General features: G+C 46.4%; 1 protein-coding gene and 1 long non-coding RNA gene across 2 annotated transcripts in view; both read left to right on the top strand.

Annotated features, from left to right (window-relative positions):
- The window catches only part of LOC306913882, a 95,657-nt gene that overhangs the window by 11,410 nt on the left and 63,957 nt on the right, over positions 1–20,290 (top strand). The gene's annotated exons all lie outside the window — the stretch shown is intronic.
- Positions 9,282–13,815, top strand: cd248a (CD248 molecule, endosialin a). Its single transcript, XM_079490905.1, has one exon. It carries the CDS (start codon positions 9,507–9,509, stop codon positions 11,946–11,948), a length of 2,442 nt encoding a protein of 813 aa, XP_079347031.1. The 5' UTR covers positions 9,282–9,506; the 3' UTR covers positions 11,949–13,815.

Genomic DNA, 20,290 nt, shown 5'->3' with positions numbered 1-20,290 from the left:
ATAGCAGACCTACAAGCTCGTAGCGCGCCACTTGGTGGCGCGCTATGAGCTTGTAGATCTGCTATTTTTCAATAGCTAAATTATAACATAATGTTTAAAACACCAAAAGGGGTTCCCGCCCAAAATGGGTTAACTGTCCTTTTGCGCAGATCACGCAAACCTCAGCAAAAAGAAAAGGAAAATATCGATGGCCTCCAACTGTACTTAAAGCTGTCAATTTACACAGATGTGCATGCCCATGATGCACATGTGCTTATGCATGTGGAAAACCTGCATTAACCTGGTGCATAGTAAATCCTTGGTGTTAAATTAATTTAGTGTGTAAAAATAGACCTTGGCAGAGTTTGCTTTGTGCATTATTAAACGTAAATTACTGTAAACGTACTTTAAATAACTGAGTTCAGATGTACTCACAAAGATAGGACTTTTTGCTGGTCAAAAGCGATCTATAGTTGTTGCATTTTCTGTTTGTTGGGAAATTTCCAAAGTGGAGGAAAGATTATATTTTGATCACTTAAGCCATTTTGAGATGGAAGAGAGTTCGGTCAGAGTAGATTACAGCAGTTCACGTACAGTAGTGCCAGAAACACCACATTTTGAAAACGTTATCATAGCATGGGAGATTTTCCCAGGAGAGGTTGGTATAATGTGTACAGACAGGCAATGTTTATTAAACATGAAAAATGTTACGTGTGTGGTGATAATCCAGAGTTAAAGCCAGTACGCCACCAGCATTATTATGAATTTGGTGTAGTGAAATGGAAATTGATACGGAAGAGAGAAGAATGGTCTATTAGTATTAAGTTCATAATGGCCCTAATCGGAGGACCTTAAAAATATGTGGCACTGAGCCAGCCGCAATCCTTATAATAGTGGGCTCAATGAAGTCTCTGTTGATGTGTGTTTCTACAATATGCTGGGGCCCGGCCGGGACGGAGCCTTTTCGCTATTCCCAAGAGCAATTTGCCACACAGCTGCACTGCCTCATTGCCTAATGTACTGCACATCACTCTGCAACAACATGCTGTACTTAATGCGCGGCATTCAGGACGGAACAACATAAACATTCCAAACTGGTCAAAATGGAGTTCTTTAAAAAACTGCCGGGTTTAGAAGCCGAGTCGTGAGGAGGAGGAGAGAGGAAGTATAGAGGCAAAAATCTTCTGGCCTCAGACCAGATTTTCCGTTGCCGGGGCAACTAAGCACTAGTAGTATAGATACTCCTGTCAATTACTCAACTAAAAAGTGAATGTTGCTATGTAAAGTTTGTACTTGCAGTTAAAGTCTTGGAATATACTCACACAAACACAAATTTGTATTATCCGTCGCCGGGTGTCGGGGAGCGCACGTGACCAGCTCCTTCAGCCGACACTGTGGTCACACCCCCCCGCCCCCATTTCTCTGGCCCCTCCTCAGTGTTCCCACCGCCCTCATTCCCTAATGAGAGCCAGGTTTGATCTAGTGGGTGTCTGTGGACTGAAGTGGCCGGAGCATACTACATAACACCACCACTGTTACTGTAGCTGTGGACAATGTCCACCGACACCTGTGTGCACTGATATCACATGTCACTAACCATAAGAGGACTATCAGGGCGGATTCTTTTAGCAGGGGCAGGAGGTATCATAAGGGGGCGCAGTAAACCTTGGATGAACGGCTTTTCTGTTTTCTTTGCTATCATTTCAAATAATGGATTCGGTCCCTCTGGCTATAGCTTACATGACACCACATATACTTTTGTGGTGAAAACTCCACAGTTGAACCTTTCATAAATCTGTCTCTCTAGATTACGATACGAGTCTCACGGCAAAGAGTTGCTACAGCTTCAAATAAAGGGGTCATAAGTTAGGTCAGTTAGGAGAGTGGAGGCTTGCTTTGAAGTGGTATTATGGAGCAATCTGTAGTTTTACAATGCTGCACGTACACACAGGGCACAAATACTCTCTGACCCTTGATGGTGTACTACTGATACTGTAGCTGCAAACATGTACACACACGCACGCACGCACGCACACACGCACGCGCAGACGGTCCAACATTTTCCATTCTACATAGTGGTTGTCATGGGGCAGCCCGTGCCCTATAGAGACCAACAGGGACAATGCACACACACTCATCTGATTACACAGTTGCTTCATTCTAATTAATATAATCGCTGGTCAGCTTGGAAGTGACTGTTTGGGAGTGGCGGGTGTTTCATATTTGTATATCTGTAACTGAAGGAATTCCTGTACATGGACATTGTAATGATTTTAAACATTATTTTTCAATGGATTGTTGGTCACCTGTCTGCAGTGCTGGCAATCCTCCTGTTTATTGGGAGGTGCCAATTACTGAGGAGAAGAGGGGTGTTATTTGTTTTAGGTTGTGGTTTTTCTAATTGCACATTTGTGAATGAAGTGGCGCCGGAAATATAAAATGAAAAGAAAATATGTAATGTTGTAAATGTATGTAATTGTACATGGAAAAAAATGAAAAGAAAATATATAATTTTGTAAATTTATGTAATTGTACATGACATATGGGACATAGTTTGCCTTGTTTAAGTTAATTGATACAAATTACTGTGAGTATTCTTGGTATCACCTGCTTAAAAATGGTGGCTGCAACTGGTGACAGTCAGGTCTGTTTGGGCAAGCTAGCGACTAGAGCAGCCAGAGGAAGAGGGCTGCTGGGGCCCTTTATGGAAGGGTTGCTGTTCATTTAGCCTTTTGCCTGATGTTTGGTGCGAGTACTATTTCATATGCCTGTTTTTGTATAGTACAGCACTGTAAATATTGCAATGCCAGGTTGGTGTTTAAAGGTTTGGTAAATAAAAAATCACACCCGTGTGAAGTGAGGGGCGCTCTTATCATCTCAGTCCGACCAATCACAATTTTCGTCCTCACTTTCGTCTTCAATGTTTGTGTTTACACAATGTTTGCGTTTACACAAACACTAAAAACTGGCCATTCATTGTCAATGGGATTCAATGTTTGTGTTTACAAAAAAATGTGTTCAAGAAATAAAGAATTTTCCTGGGAGCAGTGAATCATTATGCGAACATCCCTTCGGTTACTGGGAGTATCTCTTCCCAGCATCCAGACGTGACTCATTGCTGGTGTACGTAGAGTCCTAGACTCGTGCGTGGGACCATAATAAAAATCCCACAGATCCCGGAAGGGAATCTGAGACCCTTAATGGTGTGAATGACTACTGTTTTAGCTACAGACAGGAAACGCACAGGTTACCAGTGAGGCCTATGAATGAAGCCTAATTTATGCTCTATCTTACGATGGTGGCATGGGGTGCATGTGTTTGGTCCGACGTACTAATAATAATGCCGACAGGCATTATTCTGACACCCTACCCAACACCCTACCCCGGTGTCGTGCCGAAAATAGCCGATCTACAAACTCACAACATGCCGCTTCTGCAATGCTTTGTGAAATCTGATTTTTTTTTTGAGCGGTGCAGCCACTCCAAGGAACAGCAATGTGTGTCCCGTTGTATGTCTCTCTGTTTAGGGTACCAACAGGTGACAAAGTGGCGCTGTTGAGCTTCACACTGTGCACAGGTGCATGATGGGAAGCTGAGTTTTTAGTGTAACACCAGTAGTTTTTAGTGTAACAACAGCACAGAACACAGTGCAGTACAGACTACGGTGTAGCACATGCACAGGTAGATGAAAGGCAGTAGGCTACAGCTACAGTACAGACTACATAGTCCGACAGCCAATAGTCCGACAGCCAATAGCCCGACAGCCAATAGTCCGACAGCCAGTTGTCCGACAGCCAATATCCCGACAGCCAGTTGTCCGACAGCCAGTTGTCCGACAGCCAATAGTCAGACAACCAACAGCACAGAGGCGTATCTACAATAAGGCGGGGACATGTGTCTGCCTGGCCAAAATCCATACAATGAGAAAAAAGACCTGAGAACTATTAGTGGACAGCTGATTGGCCGTTGCGGTAGAGCGCAACCCTCAATCACCCATTGGAATGTAAATGAATGCCTTTCAGCCTTTGTATCCTACTCGTCTGGCAGGTATATATCTTTTTGAAAACCTTTAGTGCTACGATTGTGCACGGGGAGACGACAATTAACACATCTTGTCTGCCCAAAATGTAATTCCTGGAAAAGCACACTCAGTTCAGACGGGTCCGATTTGTTTTTGCACACGTTGTATAAATCAGGCTTAATTCTGCTGAGGTGTAAAGTAGCTCCCATCTGTGTGACGACACTAGCTCACAGGAGGCTCCTCTATATTGGCTTTGTGTCGAAGCAGGACACTTAACCACTATGCCCTATTATACTCAGTGATGGAGGAAGTACTCACATTTGTTAAGTAAAAGTATCAAAACCCTATTGTAGAAATAGTCTGTTACAAGTTCAAGTTTGGTATAAAAAATGTAGGCTACTTGAATAAAAGAACAAAGGTATAAGCATTAAAATGTACTTCATGTCCCAAAAGTAAAAGTACTTTTGAAAACAGCAGATCTATAAGCTCACGTCGTGAGCTTGTACATGTAGATCGGCTATTTTCAAATAGCCAAAGTATAACTAAAGTGTTCTAATCATTGTACTGAAGTAAAAAGTTCAATATTTACCTCTGAGGTGTAGTGGAGTATAAAGTAAAATAACTGAAAATTGGAAATACTCCAGTAAAGTAAAATTTCCTCAAGTACAGGAAATTCTCCTGTGTTAACAGCAATTTTAAGGCCCCAAAATGATGATTACTCTGGAGAGAAGCAACCTGCCTCCCCTCATGTCAATCTTGGTAGACAGCACATTGTCACAAAAGAATACAGTAGAACCAGAACAAGGACTCTCCCAACTTTATCCCTTGATAATATCCATAGTAAGAGCAAGATGGCTGCCATGTCAGTATGACCATAGATATATAAGAAAGCTAGATGGCTCACCCGCGCTCTGGCCAATGGAGAGCGACGTTGCTACGTCACGTGGCGACCATCTTACCTCGGGGCCACATAACATTGTGTCTATGGGGCATGTACTTTTAAATAACCACAACTTGCTCAATTTTCAACCGATTTTCAAACGGTTTGGTTTGTTATAAACGTCAGAGATGTCCGCATACTTGTATGCTTTTATACGACGTTCATATAAAAAAACAAAATTAAGCAGATAAGCATCCTGAATCATGGCCACGTGACAACGTTTGTAATAAACCAACCCGTTTGTAAATCCGTCAAGATTTGAGCGAGTTATGACCGCTTTTGTTTGAGCTGCCATTGAACATACTGTACTGTAGCCCCGAAGTAAAATGGCCGCCGGGTGAACGACGTCAGAAACTCTGCCTTAAGCCATCTAGACTTTATATATATATCTATGAGTATGACCACTGAGATGATCTGTGGATGTCTGAGTCTTACCTTAAATCTGCTCCAGTTTACAGACTAAAACTGCCCCTGGGACAGAAGTTATAATCGCTAGCATTTATTATTATATTCCAAATAAATGACATTTCATGAACTTCCCCCGAAGCACAAGCTTAATGGTCCAATGTGAATTAATTCAAGTTTGAGGCGCCCCTGCGGTACAATCGGCAGACTGCATGCAGTGTCCTCAGTGTGACCTGTGAAGCACGTCTCTGCCCTGTCTTTCCTAGCTTAGTTTTCAAAAAGGCCATTCTGGCCATTCCTATATGAAGAAAATATACATCTTAGTTGTGCTTACATTTTTGGTTTGTTAGTATATTTTTGAACAGCTATTTTCTAGAAGCAATGTATTTGTGAACTCCCATCATATTTAGGTAACCGCAATCTGTCAGGGAAATTAATAGTCAACTCATCCACAGTTTCTTTATTGTTACATCTTGTGTAAATCAGCTCAGTGGCCTTGTGGTTAGAGTGTCCTCCCTGAGACTGGAACTTTGGAAGGTTGGGGTTCGATCCCCAGCCGGGTCATACAAGAAATGGGACCCAGTGCCTCCCTGCTTGGCACTCGGCATCAAGAGTTGGATTGGGTTAAGTCCCTCCCTGCGACATACTAGCGTCATATCCAGGGGATGTACTTGTACATCAAGCTGCCTCACGCTACAGAAACAGGATATATAGGCTCCTGCCGACAGTATAAGTGTCAAATTTGTATTTTGTATGTGTCTGACTCCTCAGACGTTGCAGCAATACTAATGATATGATAATGATAATCACCCATAGTACTACAACAAAAGGACAAATGGAATAATCATAGAAGCAGCAGTATTAGAAAGAGTCAGTAGTACAACCCACATGTAGAGTAGACTTAATAATGTCCATTACTAGTGTTCAGTGTCCATGCACGTGCTAGCAGGTTTTGAATCCCATTATAACGTGGCCAGCCTTTAGACGTCCTTTTGAATAGAGGTCATTGTGCCCTGATAATCTAATTAAATTGTTACAATGCTGCTGTGAGTTCCTATTTGTTGTTCACACTGTCACACATGCCCAGCACATGCAAACAAACCTGATCTTCCCATGAACATAATTGCTCGTCTGTTCGAACATAGAGGTCTGGAGGCAGACCCGTGGGCAGTGATGAAGAATACCTAAAAACTAAAAGTACATTTATTTAACCTTACTACTGGTCCATTTCTCAATGCTTTATACTTCTACTCTACTACAACTCAGACAAAGGCTAATACTTTTGTTTATGTTAAATAACGTTCATTACAAGTTAAGCGATCTACTTTGTAGATCAGCATTATTATTATTATTACAAAATAAATCATATACCAACCACAAAAACCTTATTTTATAATGTAGCCAATCATCTTGAAGCTCACACCGCGCTGCGGATCTGCTACTTTCGAAAATGTTTTGAAAATGTTGAAACATTTGAGTACTTTTAATTTGATGCCGTAATTTCAATGCAAAAATGCGGTTTATACTCAAGTAAAATGTTGAATACATTGTCTACTGATGGATGCTGGGAGACAGCTGGGGGTGTGTGTGTGTGTGTGTGTGGGGGGGGGGGGGGGGGGGGTGGATTGTTACATGGTTTACAGCCAGAGAGTGTTTAGAGGGTGATGGCGACCATTAAACACGGTTAACCTCAAAACGCCAGGCTGTCATAAACGTGGCTGGCTGAGCGGCCCATGGTTTAACTGCTGCCACAGCAGGGGGACGAATGGCCTGGTCACCGTTGACTTACATTTCATTGGGCTGAGGTCCAATCTGTCGGCACATGCCGGTGGGTGCGAAACAAATTGTGTGTTTGTGTGTGTGACGTGTGTGTGTGTGTGTTTGTGCACTTGTATTACTATACTTGAGAGGGCCAAATGTACCCACCAGTAGGCCTATAGTAGAATTTGAGATTGTGAGGAGGACCATTGCGATTCTTGTCGGTGCGCGCGGTACTCGCACACAACTCGATATAACTCAGTCTTTAGGGTTAGATATAAAATGGCATTTACAAAATTGCTGTGCAAAAATGTCGATGTCTGTGATGGAAATCTGAATGGGCTTGGTCAGAATAAACAGACAAAATAAGGCAGAGACAAAAGTTCAGAGTCTAAATGCACAAGAGATTATATATTTTGGTAATGGAGCAGAGAAATGCAATGGGAAGTCCCGTTCTGGCTCGATGAGCAACTGGGGTTCACAGTTTTTATACCTGCCCACAGCTACAACTCAGGCTGATAGGACACATAGGATACATGTTGCATGTCACCTGAGCGTCTGTTGATTGATAAGGTCAGATTAAGAGCTGAAGAAACAGTCGCTATATGCTGTCTCAGGACAATGCGAATCATAGCTGAGCAAACAAAGAATGTAAATAATCATGTGAGTTCTCACTAGAGTCCAAAATCCTAAGGTTACTTTCTCTGGGGAATACTCATAGAATACAGCCACATGGATAAAATACTCAACATATACAGTAGGCCTACTTTTTATAAGGAATATTATTAAATGTTTACTTCTCAGAATTTCCTCGACATGTCCTAGTATAGCATTTGTGTGTGCGTGCGTGCGTGCGTGCGTGCGTGCGTGCGTGCGTGCGTGGGCTATAGTTTTGATGTTGCCAACCTTGGCAGAGTTGCATTTACTGTGAGCTCACATGGGCTCCTGCTACTTCCTCTGCAGACTGGCGACCCGCCCCCACCCCTATATCCACCCCTATATCCCCCCCCTCACAAACCTCCCCCGTCCCTTGAAACACAAGCCTCCGTTTCACCATCCTGCCTGTGTTTTCACAGCAAACCCAGAGGCCCTCGTCGGTGAGCCAGTGACCTCTGGGCAACTTTCACTGCCTCCGCCCCTGCCGCGATATGAGAGTTATTAGCATGCCGGTTAGCATGGCTTGTAAACCTTTGGAGCAGGTATCGGCGTCGTGTTTCTGGCCTCTGTGCAGCAAGTGTTGTTTCAGAGTGACATAAATGTGGCGAGGGAGCTTCATGTCATGGCTGCAGTCCGTCAGAAGGGCCTATTTTCTCAGCATGCAGACTTGTGTTGCTTTGAGAGATGAGAGTTATTATTACAGAAACTGAATCATAATTTTCGTTGTCATGAACAGATACACAGACTCAGAGCAAGCAAAGAGACTAACACACACACACACACACACACACACACACACACACACACACACACACATGCATAGTTGCATACATGTACAGTACACATCTGTCAAACAAAGCTAGAGGGACCTTGAGAGCGTCACGGCAGGCTGAGATGTAAGCTTTCTCTGAAACACTCCTTAACTCCTTAAAAAAAGGAGGGAGAGAGAGAGCCGGGTGAAACAGCAAATGACGGATAGATTGTTGGATAGAAGACATCTCTTTGTCTGATTGTTCTCTCTGATTCTCCATGTTGCACAAAGGAAAAGTGCCATAACAGGATTTGTTTATGTGTGTGTACATGCATGCGCGTGTGTGCGCCCTGCGGGGTACAATGGCAGAGTACCAGACCATTTCCATAAACGGCCTTATGAAAACCATACGACACGCTCTGAAAGAGAGAGAAATGCATGTACTGTATCAGTGCGTCTCCCGCAACCCCCCCACTCTTACACAACACACACACGCACACACATACTGTACACACGCATATGCATACACGCACGCATACACCCCCCCCCCCCCCCACACACACACACAGAGCCCCCACTGCTCACGTCCTCCAAAAACGGCAAGAATAATTCTCCCAAAAACTCCCTTCCCTCTTTCCCCTTCTGCCTACCCCCCTTCAGCTCCTTCCATCCCTTCCCTCCTTCCCTCCCTCCCTCCCTCCCTCCCTCCCTCCGAAATCTGGGGACAATCTGCAAGCACTCAACTCCAGTGCAGAACTCTTTCAGCTGAGTAGAGTGAGGAGCACGAAGCTGTGAAGAAAAGACTGATCGAGAAAGACAGCAGGAACGAGTCCAAATGTAGGGAGGAAAGTTCAGATTGGGAACAGAGACGGCAAGAAGAAGAAGAAACTCCTGCTGGAAAAACCTTACTTCAGGCAGAGGGATAAAGAAGGCAAAGAAAGTTAAACATAGAGAAAGATCCAAGTTTGAGAGAGAGAGTCAGTGGTGAATGAAGGATGGGCTCTGTGTTGCGCTGTGCAGCTGCTCTCCTCTTCACCTCTCTCCTGCTGTCCTCATTTGGTGGCGTCCCACCCGTCCTGGCGCAGGACCTGAGGGAGACGGACGCTCTATGCAACGAGGACGGCTGCTTCGTGATCTACTTCGAGCGCAAAATCTTCCTGGACGCCTGGAGAGCCTGCAAGGAGAGAGGAGGCAACCTGGCGACCATCAAACGCCAGGCGGAGGCCGACACCGTTGCCGAGCTGTTCTCTGGCGTGGAGCCGCAGCGCCCGCACTCATCTCGGGCGCTGCGGGTGTGGATCGGGCTGCAGCGCCAGCCACGCCAGTGCACCGCCTCTCGCCCGCTCCGGGGCTTCTCCTGGACCACGGGCGACCAGGACACGGAGTACACCAACTGGCAGCGCGAGGACACTCCCAGTACGTGCTCTGTCCCACGCTGTGTGGTCATGAGCCACAGCACAGACCCGCACGAACGGCTCGATAACTTCAAGTGGTTGGACGGCGCGTGCTCTGTGCCCGTGGATGGCTATCTGTGTCGCTACACCTACAAGGGAATGTGTCCTGCCCTGTGGAGTGAGGGGGGCGGCAACGCCCTCTACTTCACGCCGTTCAACCTCCTCAGCAGCCTGCTCACGCACGCGCCCATTGGGTCGAGGGCCACCGTGCCCTGTCCGGCGGACACCAAGGACGAGCAGTCGGTCCTATGTGTGCTGAAGCAGGACGGCGCGGTGGGCTGGTCGCGAGACGCCCCGCTCTGCACCGACCCTCCCGCGTCGCAAAACTGGTGCGGGCAGGACAACGGCGGGTGCGAGCACTTCTGCAGGGAGGACGGCGACCACTCTCACTGCGAGTGTTCGGATGGCTTTCAGCTGGGCGAGGACGGGCAGAGCTGCGAGCCTGCCGACGTGTGCCGGGGGGCACCCTGCCAGTTTGAGTGCCTGCCTCTGTCGGACGGCTATCGCTGTGCTTGCCCCGAGGGCTACATGCTGGCGCCAGATGAGCGCAGCTGCGTGGACGTGGACGAGTGCCTGCAGAGCCCATGTGAGCAGCTGTGCGTCAACGCTCCGGGGAGCTTCGAGTGCCGCTGCCGCGATGGCTACCGGCCAGTGGAGGACGGGGAATGCGAGGACGTGGACGAGTGCATGGGCGACCCGTGTGAGCACGCATGTGAGAACACGCTGGGCTCTCACATTTGCCACTGCCACCTGGGCTTCTCCCCACTGCCCGAGGACCCCGGCCGGTGCCAGGACACGGACGAGTGCCAGATACCCGGGACGTGCGAGCAGATGTGTGTGAACTATGAGGGGGGCTTTGAGTGTTACTGCGAGGTGGGCTACGAGCTACTGTCGGACCACTTCTCCTGCGGCAAGATCGGGGAGGGCGGCCCCCAAGTCCCTGTCACCCCTCCTTTCCCCTGGGTCACCCACCACCCAGGGCCCGTGTGGGACCCCGAGGACCCCGTCTACGACTGGGCCCCGCAGCACACTGACTGGCCTCCAGAGGAGGAGGAGGAGGAGGACGAGTCCTTGGACTGGCTGACGGACCCACCCAAAGTCCTGGGCTCGGATGTGATTTGGGTCACCAGCCCTCCGCAGGACGAGTTGCCTGTCATTCGCACAGCGCCCGTCACCCCGACACAGCGGGCCGAGAGGGAGGAGGACACTGGGAGGCAGGATTCAGACTGGCACGAGTGGGGGGACAATGCTCAGTCTGCATGGGCTGCCACGCCCACCTCCACCTTCACCTCTACCTCCACCTCTTCCCCACCCCCACCCACCACCGAGCCCACCCCTACCCCAGACTATTACGAGGAAGAGGAGGAGGAGGAGGAGACCACCACTGGCCCCTCCGCCCTGCCCACCACCACCATCTCCGGAGGGGCCTGGAACTTCATGTGGTTCAGCCCCACGCCGGCCGGTCAGAAACCGATAAACGCAGCGCCCACGGAGCCGCTCGCAGACACGTCGGACTCGCCTCCTGACTACACCGAGTACGAGGAGGTGGAGGAGGAAGAGGTGGACCCTCCAGACTCGTCCCGGTTCCCTGTGCAGGTGGTGGAGGTCGGGGTGGAGGTGGTGGAGGACTACGGGGAGAACACCAGCCCTCCAGAGCCCGCTCGGCCCTCCCAGGCCAGCCCGTCCACTGCCGTGCCGCCACCCCCGGCGCGCGGTGGCGGTGGCGAGGAGGGCGAGGGCGAGGAGGGCGAGGGCGGCGACGCCGGCCTGGAAGGCAGGGAGCAGAAGGAGGGCGGCAGCAGCTGGCTGCTGGTGGGCCTCCTGGTGCCTCTGTGCATCTTCATCGTGGTGATGGTGGCGCTGGGCATCGTCTACTGCACGCGCTGCGCCGTTCAGCCGTCCAGCAACAAGAACGCCAGCGACTGCTACCACTGGATCTCCGGGGCGCACGACAAGCAGGCGGGGCAGACGGGGTGCCCCTAGCCCGCTGTCTCTCAACGTCGGATCCCGGCGAGGGCCACCACTGGGATCCAAATGGATAACTCTGAGAGTGTATACATGTTCTGTACACTCTTTGTACATTTGTACACTCTCAAAGTTAAATACACACTGAGGATATTTTACAGTGTAGATTGGGGTCCCGCTAGATAAAATGGGGATCCGTACGTGGCCTAATCATGCATATCAAACGGGGGTCCCTGAAATGAAGAAAGTTGTGAACCACTCCCCTAACCCGTCCCGTCCCCCGTCCCGCCCCCATCGCAGGGGTCAGGTCACACATAGAAACAGACACTGAAGTGTATATAAACAAGACTCTGGTACAGAGATAAGAGAGTGGACTGTGAACCTAGTAGAGGACTTGGAGAGTTGTCTGTTTCATCTCTCAACACCGAGCACCCGCTCTCACTTTTAAGCCCCCTCCCCCCACCCCCCCACCCCCTTTAATAACCTTTGGATATTACTGTGGAATATCATTTGGAGGAGGAGAGGGAAATGGATTGAGAAAATGCAAAACAAAGAACAACCACTGATCATCACTTTTGTCTTTGACTTCTATGAGGCAGGAAATCTGCTATGATGTTGCATACACTGACCACACGATATGAGATGTGATTGCTTCGTGATTGCACTATGCTTACGGGGGTCATGGCCCGCACCAGGACGGGTAATGCTGTAACACCTGGTAACGTCTAAAAAGAAGGATGTGTGTAGTAGATGTTGTACTGTCTTGTTATTCGTTGAAACATTTTAAAAGGAAATTAGGCCAGCTTGTGCCGAGAGCCGTGGACAATCAATGTACTGTAGGTGAAGGAATTAAACTGACCTTCATGCAAGAAAATATTCAGGCTAAAGAGATAAATAAAAGTAAACGTAGGAACATTTTGCTGGAGATGAGTGTTATTGCTATTGTGTTTAAAAAGCTTTAGACATCGTTGTGTACTCACAGTGGTAGATTCAAGGACACTTCGGTACAAAATGTCCTCTCAAAAAAAGGACAAAGGACATTCCAGTGATGGAAACCAACTATGCATGTCTGTCGAATGAATGATACTGTTGGCAAAGCAATCAATTTTAAATCCCTGTGTTGGTTTTGGATCCATAATAATACCACAGACCAAAAAGAAACCACACACACACTAAAACCTTGGCATATGTATGTATATAATGTATTTGTGGTTATTTTATTTGTATGGATGGATTTGTATTATATACATGCCACTTTTGTCTTTTTTGGCAGAAATGTGATCGCATCCAGGATTCAACGAAGTGCCTTTTTGTTTATGAAGCGCATTAAACCCTGTGATATTCTTAGGAATGTCTCCCGGCCCCCTGGAGACGCTCTCTCCCCCATTCCAAGTCCAATTTGAGAGCACTGTGCTCACCCTGCCTTTCCTTTTAAAAGAGGTTAAAGTGCAGATGTTCGTGTCGTATGGGGGACACCGCGGGGGCGAGGGCTGCTACTTGACATTAGCCTTGACCGTGTTAGCCAAATGGCCATCGCTCAACCCCTCTCCACTCCGGTGCCTCCATAATAACTCCAGCACACTCTGCAAGCCCTTTGTCACGGAGCAGCCCTGAAATGTTTTATAGCCTTCGGCTGCAGAGGGACCAGGTCCAACTTTTTCCGGGATTGCAGCAGGCGGTGCAAAACCCCTGGCCAACACGGGGTTAAACTGCAGCCGTTTCACACGAGACATTCCCATGCACCCTAAAAAGTACACAATGTGCCTTCATGTACAGTAGTACCCACAGACTGTGAATTCTACATTCTAGAGTGTTTGATGCCTTTTTGTAATTTTATTTCCTAACTTTTGTTACGTTTCAAATCGGTGTTAATTAAAATGTTATGCCACGGTTTAGTGGTTTAGTGGTGATTTATTTGCTGTGGTGGTTGTGGAGACATTACCCCATTCAGGACGGGAACTCATCTGTGTCACCTTAGCCTATAGCTTTTTTTTTTTTACCACTTTAAGCACTTTTTTAAACTTTAGCTGTTGAAAAATCATATACTGTACCTACAAGCGGTACTGCGCTATGAGCTTTTCACAGCGAACGTTTTTAACACATATCTTTGCTTCTAATGGGTTCCCTGGAACAAATATTTTGTTCCAGGGAACCCATTAGATGGGGTCGGCGGCCAATTGTTGGGGTCCTTGACATGAAATATAGTTTGATAACCAATGATATAGAAACATAGGTTTTTCAGAAAGCTGTCGTGATTTAGAAGAAATTTTTGTAGAATCTGGTCTGAAGCCTATTGTGTTGACAATTGGACATCATGGAGCAGTCTTTTGAAGCTGCAGCAGGGAGGCTAGTCTAGAGCAACCCGGTGGGGATGAGAAATAAACTCAGCATAGTGGAGTGACAAGATAGAAATGTTTTGAATATCAAGATGTCGCAATTGTGAAGAGACACCCCCCCCCACGGAGTGTGGGGGACGTTTGTAAACGAAATGCAACAGTGCAATAATGAGCAGTTGTGTGTGTGTGTGTGTGTGTGTGTGTGTGTGTGTGTGTGTGTGTGTGTGTGTGTGTGTGTGTGTGTGTGTGTGTGTGTGTGTGTGTGTGTGTGTGTGTGTGTGTGTGTGTGTGTGTGTGTGTGTGTGTGTGTGTGTGTGTGTGTGTGTGTGTGTGTGTGTGTGTGTGTGTGTGTGTGTCATTGCTGGCAGGAGAACAGCTTTGTGATTCCATACAAATGGAATGTGCTGATCAGAAACAGGTTCAGGCTAAGCTAACTGGAGCTCAGTGGGGGTCTCTCTCTCTCTCTCTCTCTCTCTCTCTCTCTCTCAGGGCATCCCCTCACCACTCTGTCTGACTTCCCCCCTCTCTACCCTTAAAGGACTTGTTTGAATTATTAAAACATTATTTAACCATGTCTTTGCGGTATAGAACATTACAATTTGTAGTGGTTGGAGGTGGTGTCTGTACTCCAGTGGTTCTCAAAGTTTTTTCAGTTTATTTTTCATTTCAATGACCACCAGAACTCTTGAGAGAGTACAAAATGGAACCAAATGGATCCATTTTACACCCTCTGAGATATAGACCTGCAAGGGTCCATCCATTTGGACCTGGACCCCACATTGAGAACCACTTATCTTCCATTGAAAAGATCTGAACCTTGTCAAACCAGTAATACCTACAGTTTATGTGAAGAAGACGCCGCACAGGATTACACTAGATTCAACGTCATCTTTATTTCAGTTTGGACATAATTGCAGTTAACCTACTACTGTATCTCCATCGGGAGAACGGGACAAAAGACTACATACTGTAGCGTTAATATTCTGTCTCTCCTTCTCTGGGCCGCAGTAAAACTCTCTCCCCTCTCTCCACCTCACCTTGTCTAACCCCCACACACATTCATGAGCTTCTTTCTCTCTCCTTCTGAGCCATCTTCAACGTTGTTAATCCCCACACAAAGATCCTTGAACGGAGCATGAGCCACACGTTGCACCCTTGGTAACCCTGTAAATGCCTGTAGGATTTCTGGCCTGGCAGAGGCTTCTATGATGATGCGGCCGTCTTTGAACCCTATAGGCCCCATATGCAAGGGATCACACCCTGCCAGAGAATGCGATTGGAACACCATGTGCTGTTGCACTGCGGTAATGGTCAAAAGTGTATTGATGTTGCTCGCAAACACTTCTGCTGATGACTGAAGGAAACCCATTTCAACCACATTACGTAAGACTGAGACTGCCAGATGGAGTCGGTTTGCATTAGATGGGGGGGGGGGGTGTCTACTCTAAAGACGTCCTCAATGACTACATGTGTTCATACTCGGGATCACCTGTCACTGCAATCAGCTGATTGTGCTTTCTTTTATTTATTTTTTGGCTGGCCGTTGTGCAGTGCCCTGGCCCAAGTTGATGAAACCGCACATAGTCCTACAGTATATTCAGGGATTGACTTGCCTCTGATCTGCTTTTGATATTCCCCCTCAAGTCGTCTCATATATGTTTGATATTCTTTATATTCACACAATTTAACAGTTTGTTAATTAACCCTGACATCCCTATTTTGGGCAAGTTTGCACAATTTGTCAAAATCTGTCCAAATTGTCTGTACAGCATGCCATGATTGGAATAGTTGTGAGCTTGTAGAGCTTTATTGCTATTTGTCATACGTACAACAAAGTTGTGTTCAAATGTTTCGCTTTTGTTTTACAAATCAAACTCTGCATATAATTTGCCTTGTGTTGTAGGCTATACATTGTATATGGTATTGTATTGTTTTTATCAATACGTCCTGATAAATCACTCGTTGTGAGCCGACAGAGTCGACAGACGAATCAGCCCAGCCGTGGTTTTGGAGACATCAGCAAGTCCATTTCCAGAATGAGAAGCAATCAGGAGGAAATGTGTTTTCGTATGGAGATTGTACAGCAGCAGACAAATTAATTTACGGGTAGTTCCTTGAGAAACGCTGAGGCTGTAAATGTTGTGAAGACATTTCCTTTCGCTTAAAGGACAACTTTGGGTTTTTTCAACCAAGGTTCATGTTTTAGATTGTTATTAGAGACAGTAAAAGATGAGTGTTATTTATTTATTTTTTCATTTGCTTTCTTATGTTTTCGCGATTTTAGCTATTTGACAGGGGGGCAGAGGCATTCGAATATGGGGATAAATACATTTTTTTTTACAACATTTGACGGCGATTTCTTTATTATTTACTATAGTCCTACTAGACCCCAGGAAATGACATCTGACTACAAAATATCACAGGATCTACTGAATGGGAAGGCAGAGGTACTAGGGGGATTCTATACAGTGTGTCGTAGGCTCTATAGACGCCTTAACAGACGACGTCACACTGATAAGCACCAGCATGTGCACGCAGGCCGGCAGCACAAGAACCCCACCTCTCATAAGATGCAATGGAAAAATTCTAACTGCACTCACGTGTAAAGAATGCCACATCAAACTTTCAGATGCTGTTTTTCTCCCAGTGTGGAGGAAGAATGATTAGGCTTATTATTGTGAGCTCTCACTCTTGAAATATATAATCCATTGGTTTCTGTTGTGTGTGAACAATAATAGCAATTCAAAACAGTTGTCCTCAAAACCACACCTCCAGTCGCTGTCATAAGAACGGGAGGTGTGCTCATGATCACGGCAGCAGAGCCTGTTTGTGCACGGCTGCACGTGCACCTGCAGCCCATCAAGTATAATTTATGCTTCGCCCCGCAATGGTGTTGCGCACGCAGACCTCTACACTCACAACACCGCGATGCGATGTGAGCTTGTATATCAGCTGTTCTCTGTGTGCAATACTGTTGTGCAATGAAGTATAAATGTCTCCTAGGGTGCAACTCGATACAACACACAAGGGGAGGTTGAATGAACTTAAACCAGCGCTCCCCAAAACAATAGGTTTGGAGATCTGTTGGGAATTGATTACATGAAACAGTCACCCATGCGCCCAGTCTCAATATTTGTAAACAAATAAGGGCCTTTCTCGGCCCCACCCCTCTCACATTGTTTATTAGGGACCAAGAAGTCACGCAGTGACTTTGGTCACTTATTGTTTTTGTGTTTATTTTTCTTCTCCTTCTCCTTCTTCTCCTTCTTCCGCCAAAAATAGCTGTTCTGACTGAATGGTGCAGTCGGTTTTCGCGAAACGCGGTAATCTGGTAGAGGGCCATGCCAAACGGTGCATATGCGAAGCCCAAGACGATTGGCCAAATGGTGGCGCTATAGCGCTCAATTGAAAATGCTAACTTTGAACGTGCATAGCTCATGAACCGTTTGACCGTTGGCAATGACACTTTGATACCCATATGCGTATCCTCATGCTGAACAACTTTCGTGTTCTGACTTTTGACCTCTGACCTTTAGATCACCCGCCATTTTGAATTATATGATCAGTACTTTATATGAGCCAATGAAAATTGCTGTTTAGCTGTTCTGACTGAACCGTGCAGTCGGTTTGCGCAAAACTTGTCAACATGATAGAGGACCATGCCAAACGGTGACTATGCGAAGCCCATCATGATTGGCCAAATGGTGGCGCTATAGCACTCAATTGATGCAAAACTTGCAAACTTGCAAACTTTGAACGTGCATATCTCATGAACCGTTTGACCGTTGGCAATGACACTTTGATACACATATGTGTCTCCTCATGCCGAACAACTTTCGTGTTCTGACTATTGACCTCTGACCTTTAGATCACCCGCCATTTTGAATTATATGAAAAACAGTTCAAATGTAACTCCTCCCAGAATCTTTGCTCAAAATGCACGAAAACTTCTACACGTGAACTTTGGACCGATACGGACAAATAATCGTAGCACATTTTTTCTAAGTGAAAAAATGAAGTTTTTATGAACCAATAAAAATTGCTGTTTTGTGAAAATTATTCTTCTGCCTCTAATACACGCATATGCTTATGTCACTTTACTATGCAAAGCCCATCACGATTGGCCAAATGGTGGCGCTATAGCACTCAATTGATGCAAAACTTGCAAACTTGCAAACTTTGAACGTGCATATCTCATGAACCGTTTGACCGTTGGCAATGACACTTTGATACACATATGTGTCTCCTCATGCCGAACAACTTTCGTGTTCTGACTTTTGACCTCTGACCTTTAGATCACCCGCCATTTTGAATTATATGAAAAACAGTTCAAATGTAACTCCTCCCAGAATCTTTGCTCAAAATGCACGAAAACTTCTACACGTGAACTTTGGACCTATACGGACAAATAATCGTAGCACATTTTTTCTAAGTGAAAAAATGACGTTTTTATGAGCCAATGAAAATTGCGCGCGCACGCACACAGACACACACACACACACCAAAGTTTGAGTACTTATGCTGAACTAACACTGAATGATTTTCCTGTTAACAATGGAGTATCTGATCGTCTCCGTGTAGCTCAGTCAGTCGAGCTCTTGCCCTTGGACCGCAAGGTTGTGTGTTCAAATCCAGCTACTGACAACTCAGCTTGTCAGTCTTATTTGTACATATTGTTGAACGCCCTGTGGGCTATATCAGTGAGATCAATAACTTTAAAGACTGGTGTGATAATAGCCACCTTATGTTAAACACCACAAAAACTAAAGAGATGATCTTCAATCCAAATCCATGGTTATGAACGATTGTCTGCCTAACACACACACGCATGCAGCCACGCACGCACGCACGCAGGCAGGCAGGCAGGCAGGCAGGCAGGCAGGCAGGCAGACAGGCAAGCAGGCAGGCAGGCAGGCAGGCAGGCAGGCACGCACGCACGCACGCACTCACACACACACACACACAAGACATGCCTAAAATGAGGACACACCTTCTTGTTACCAAATCACTGAATGGTTTTACTGTTTACAATATAGTCACTGATTGTCTCTGTGTAGGTCAGTCAGTAGAGCTCCCGCCTTCGGTCCACAAGGTTGCGAGTTCAAATCCCGGTACCGACAACTCGGCTCGTCAGTCTCATTTGTGCATGTTGTTCTTATTGCGCATTGTTCTTCTTCTATCTTGGTCCCGCTTTATCGCTGCTTGCAGCTATATTATTGTGTTTAGGATCCAAGATGGCCGCAGCACCAGGAGGGGGTGGGGTGGAGGTGAGCGGGCGGGGTCGACATATGCCCTTACTGGGCTGCATGCATTCAACTTCAAGACACTTGCCTTGTGTCTGAAACCTGACTTGTGTCTGAACACAGCTTTGATGGATGTGTTCTGCCCCCCTCCCCCCACTCAAACAAAATGTTTGGTCAAACCATATGGGCTTCCATTGGAAATGCATTGGAGCGGCCATTGAATGTGTGAACTCAGCCCAGTAAGGCCACCCCCTCCTGGTGCTGCGGCCATCTTGGAAACTAAAAAATAAAAATAAAACATATTTAGCCCCATACATTTAGCTAAAATCGCTAAAATGAAAGAAAGCAGCAAATAAAAATGTATACTCATATTTTACTTTCTCTAATAACAACCTAAAACATGAACCTTGGTTGAAAAAAAACAAAGTTGCAACCTTGCAACTATACTCTTTAGCTATAGTATACTTGCGGGGGAGGCCACGTGGAGGCTGTCTTCTCCCCCAAGACAATGACGCACTGGACTGTACCTTTACTTTCCAGCATGGTGTGGGAGTCTAAACCTCTCTCTCTGCAAGTCCTCATCAGCGCTTCTGAATAATATAGACATTCACCAAATGAGCATCCAATCAAAACTCACACTTTGTCGTTGTCGGGCAGAAACCTTGTATGTCCAAAACTGTTTTCAGGAAATGGGGGCTGGGGGGGAAGAGTCTGTGTTCCAATGGATCCAATGCAGTTAGTTTAGTTACAAGATATTGTTAAATAGTTGTCATTGGTTAAG

The sequence above is a fragment of the Electrona antarctica genome (genome assembly GCF_951216825.1).
Source record: "Electrona antarctica genome assembly, chromosome: 21".
Lineage (NCBI taxonomy): Eukaryota > Metazoa > Chordata > Actinopteri > Myctophiformes > Myctophidae > Electrona > Electrona antarctica.
Note: the sequence above shows the minus strand (reverse complement) of the source record. Positions and strands in the feature narration are given on the sequence as shown.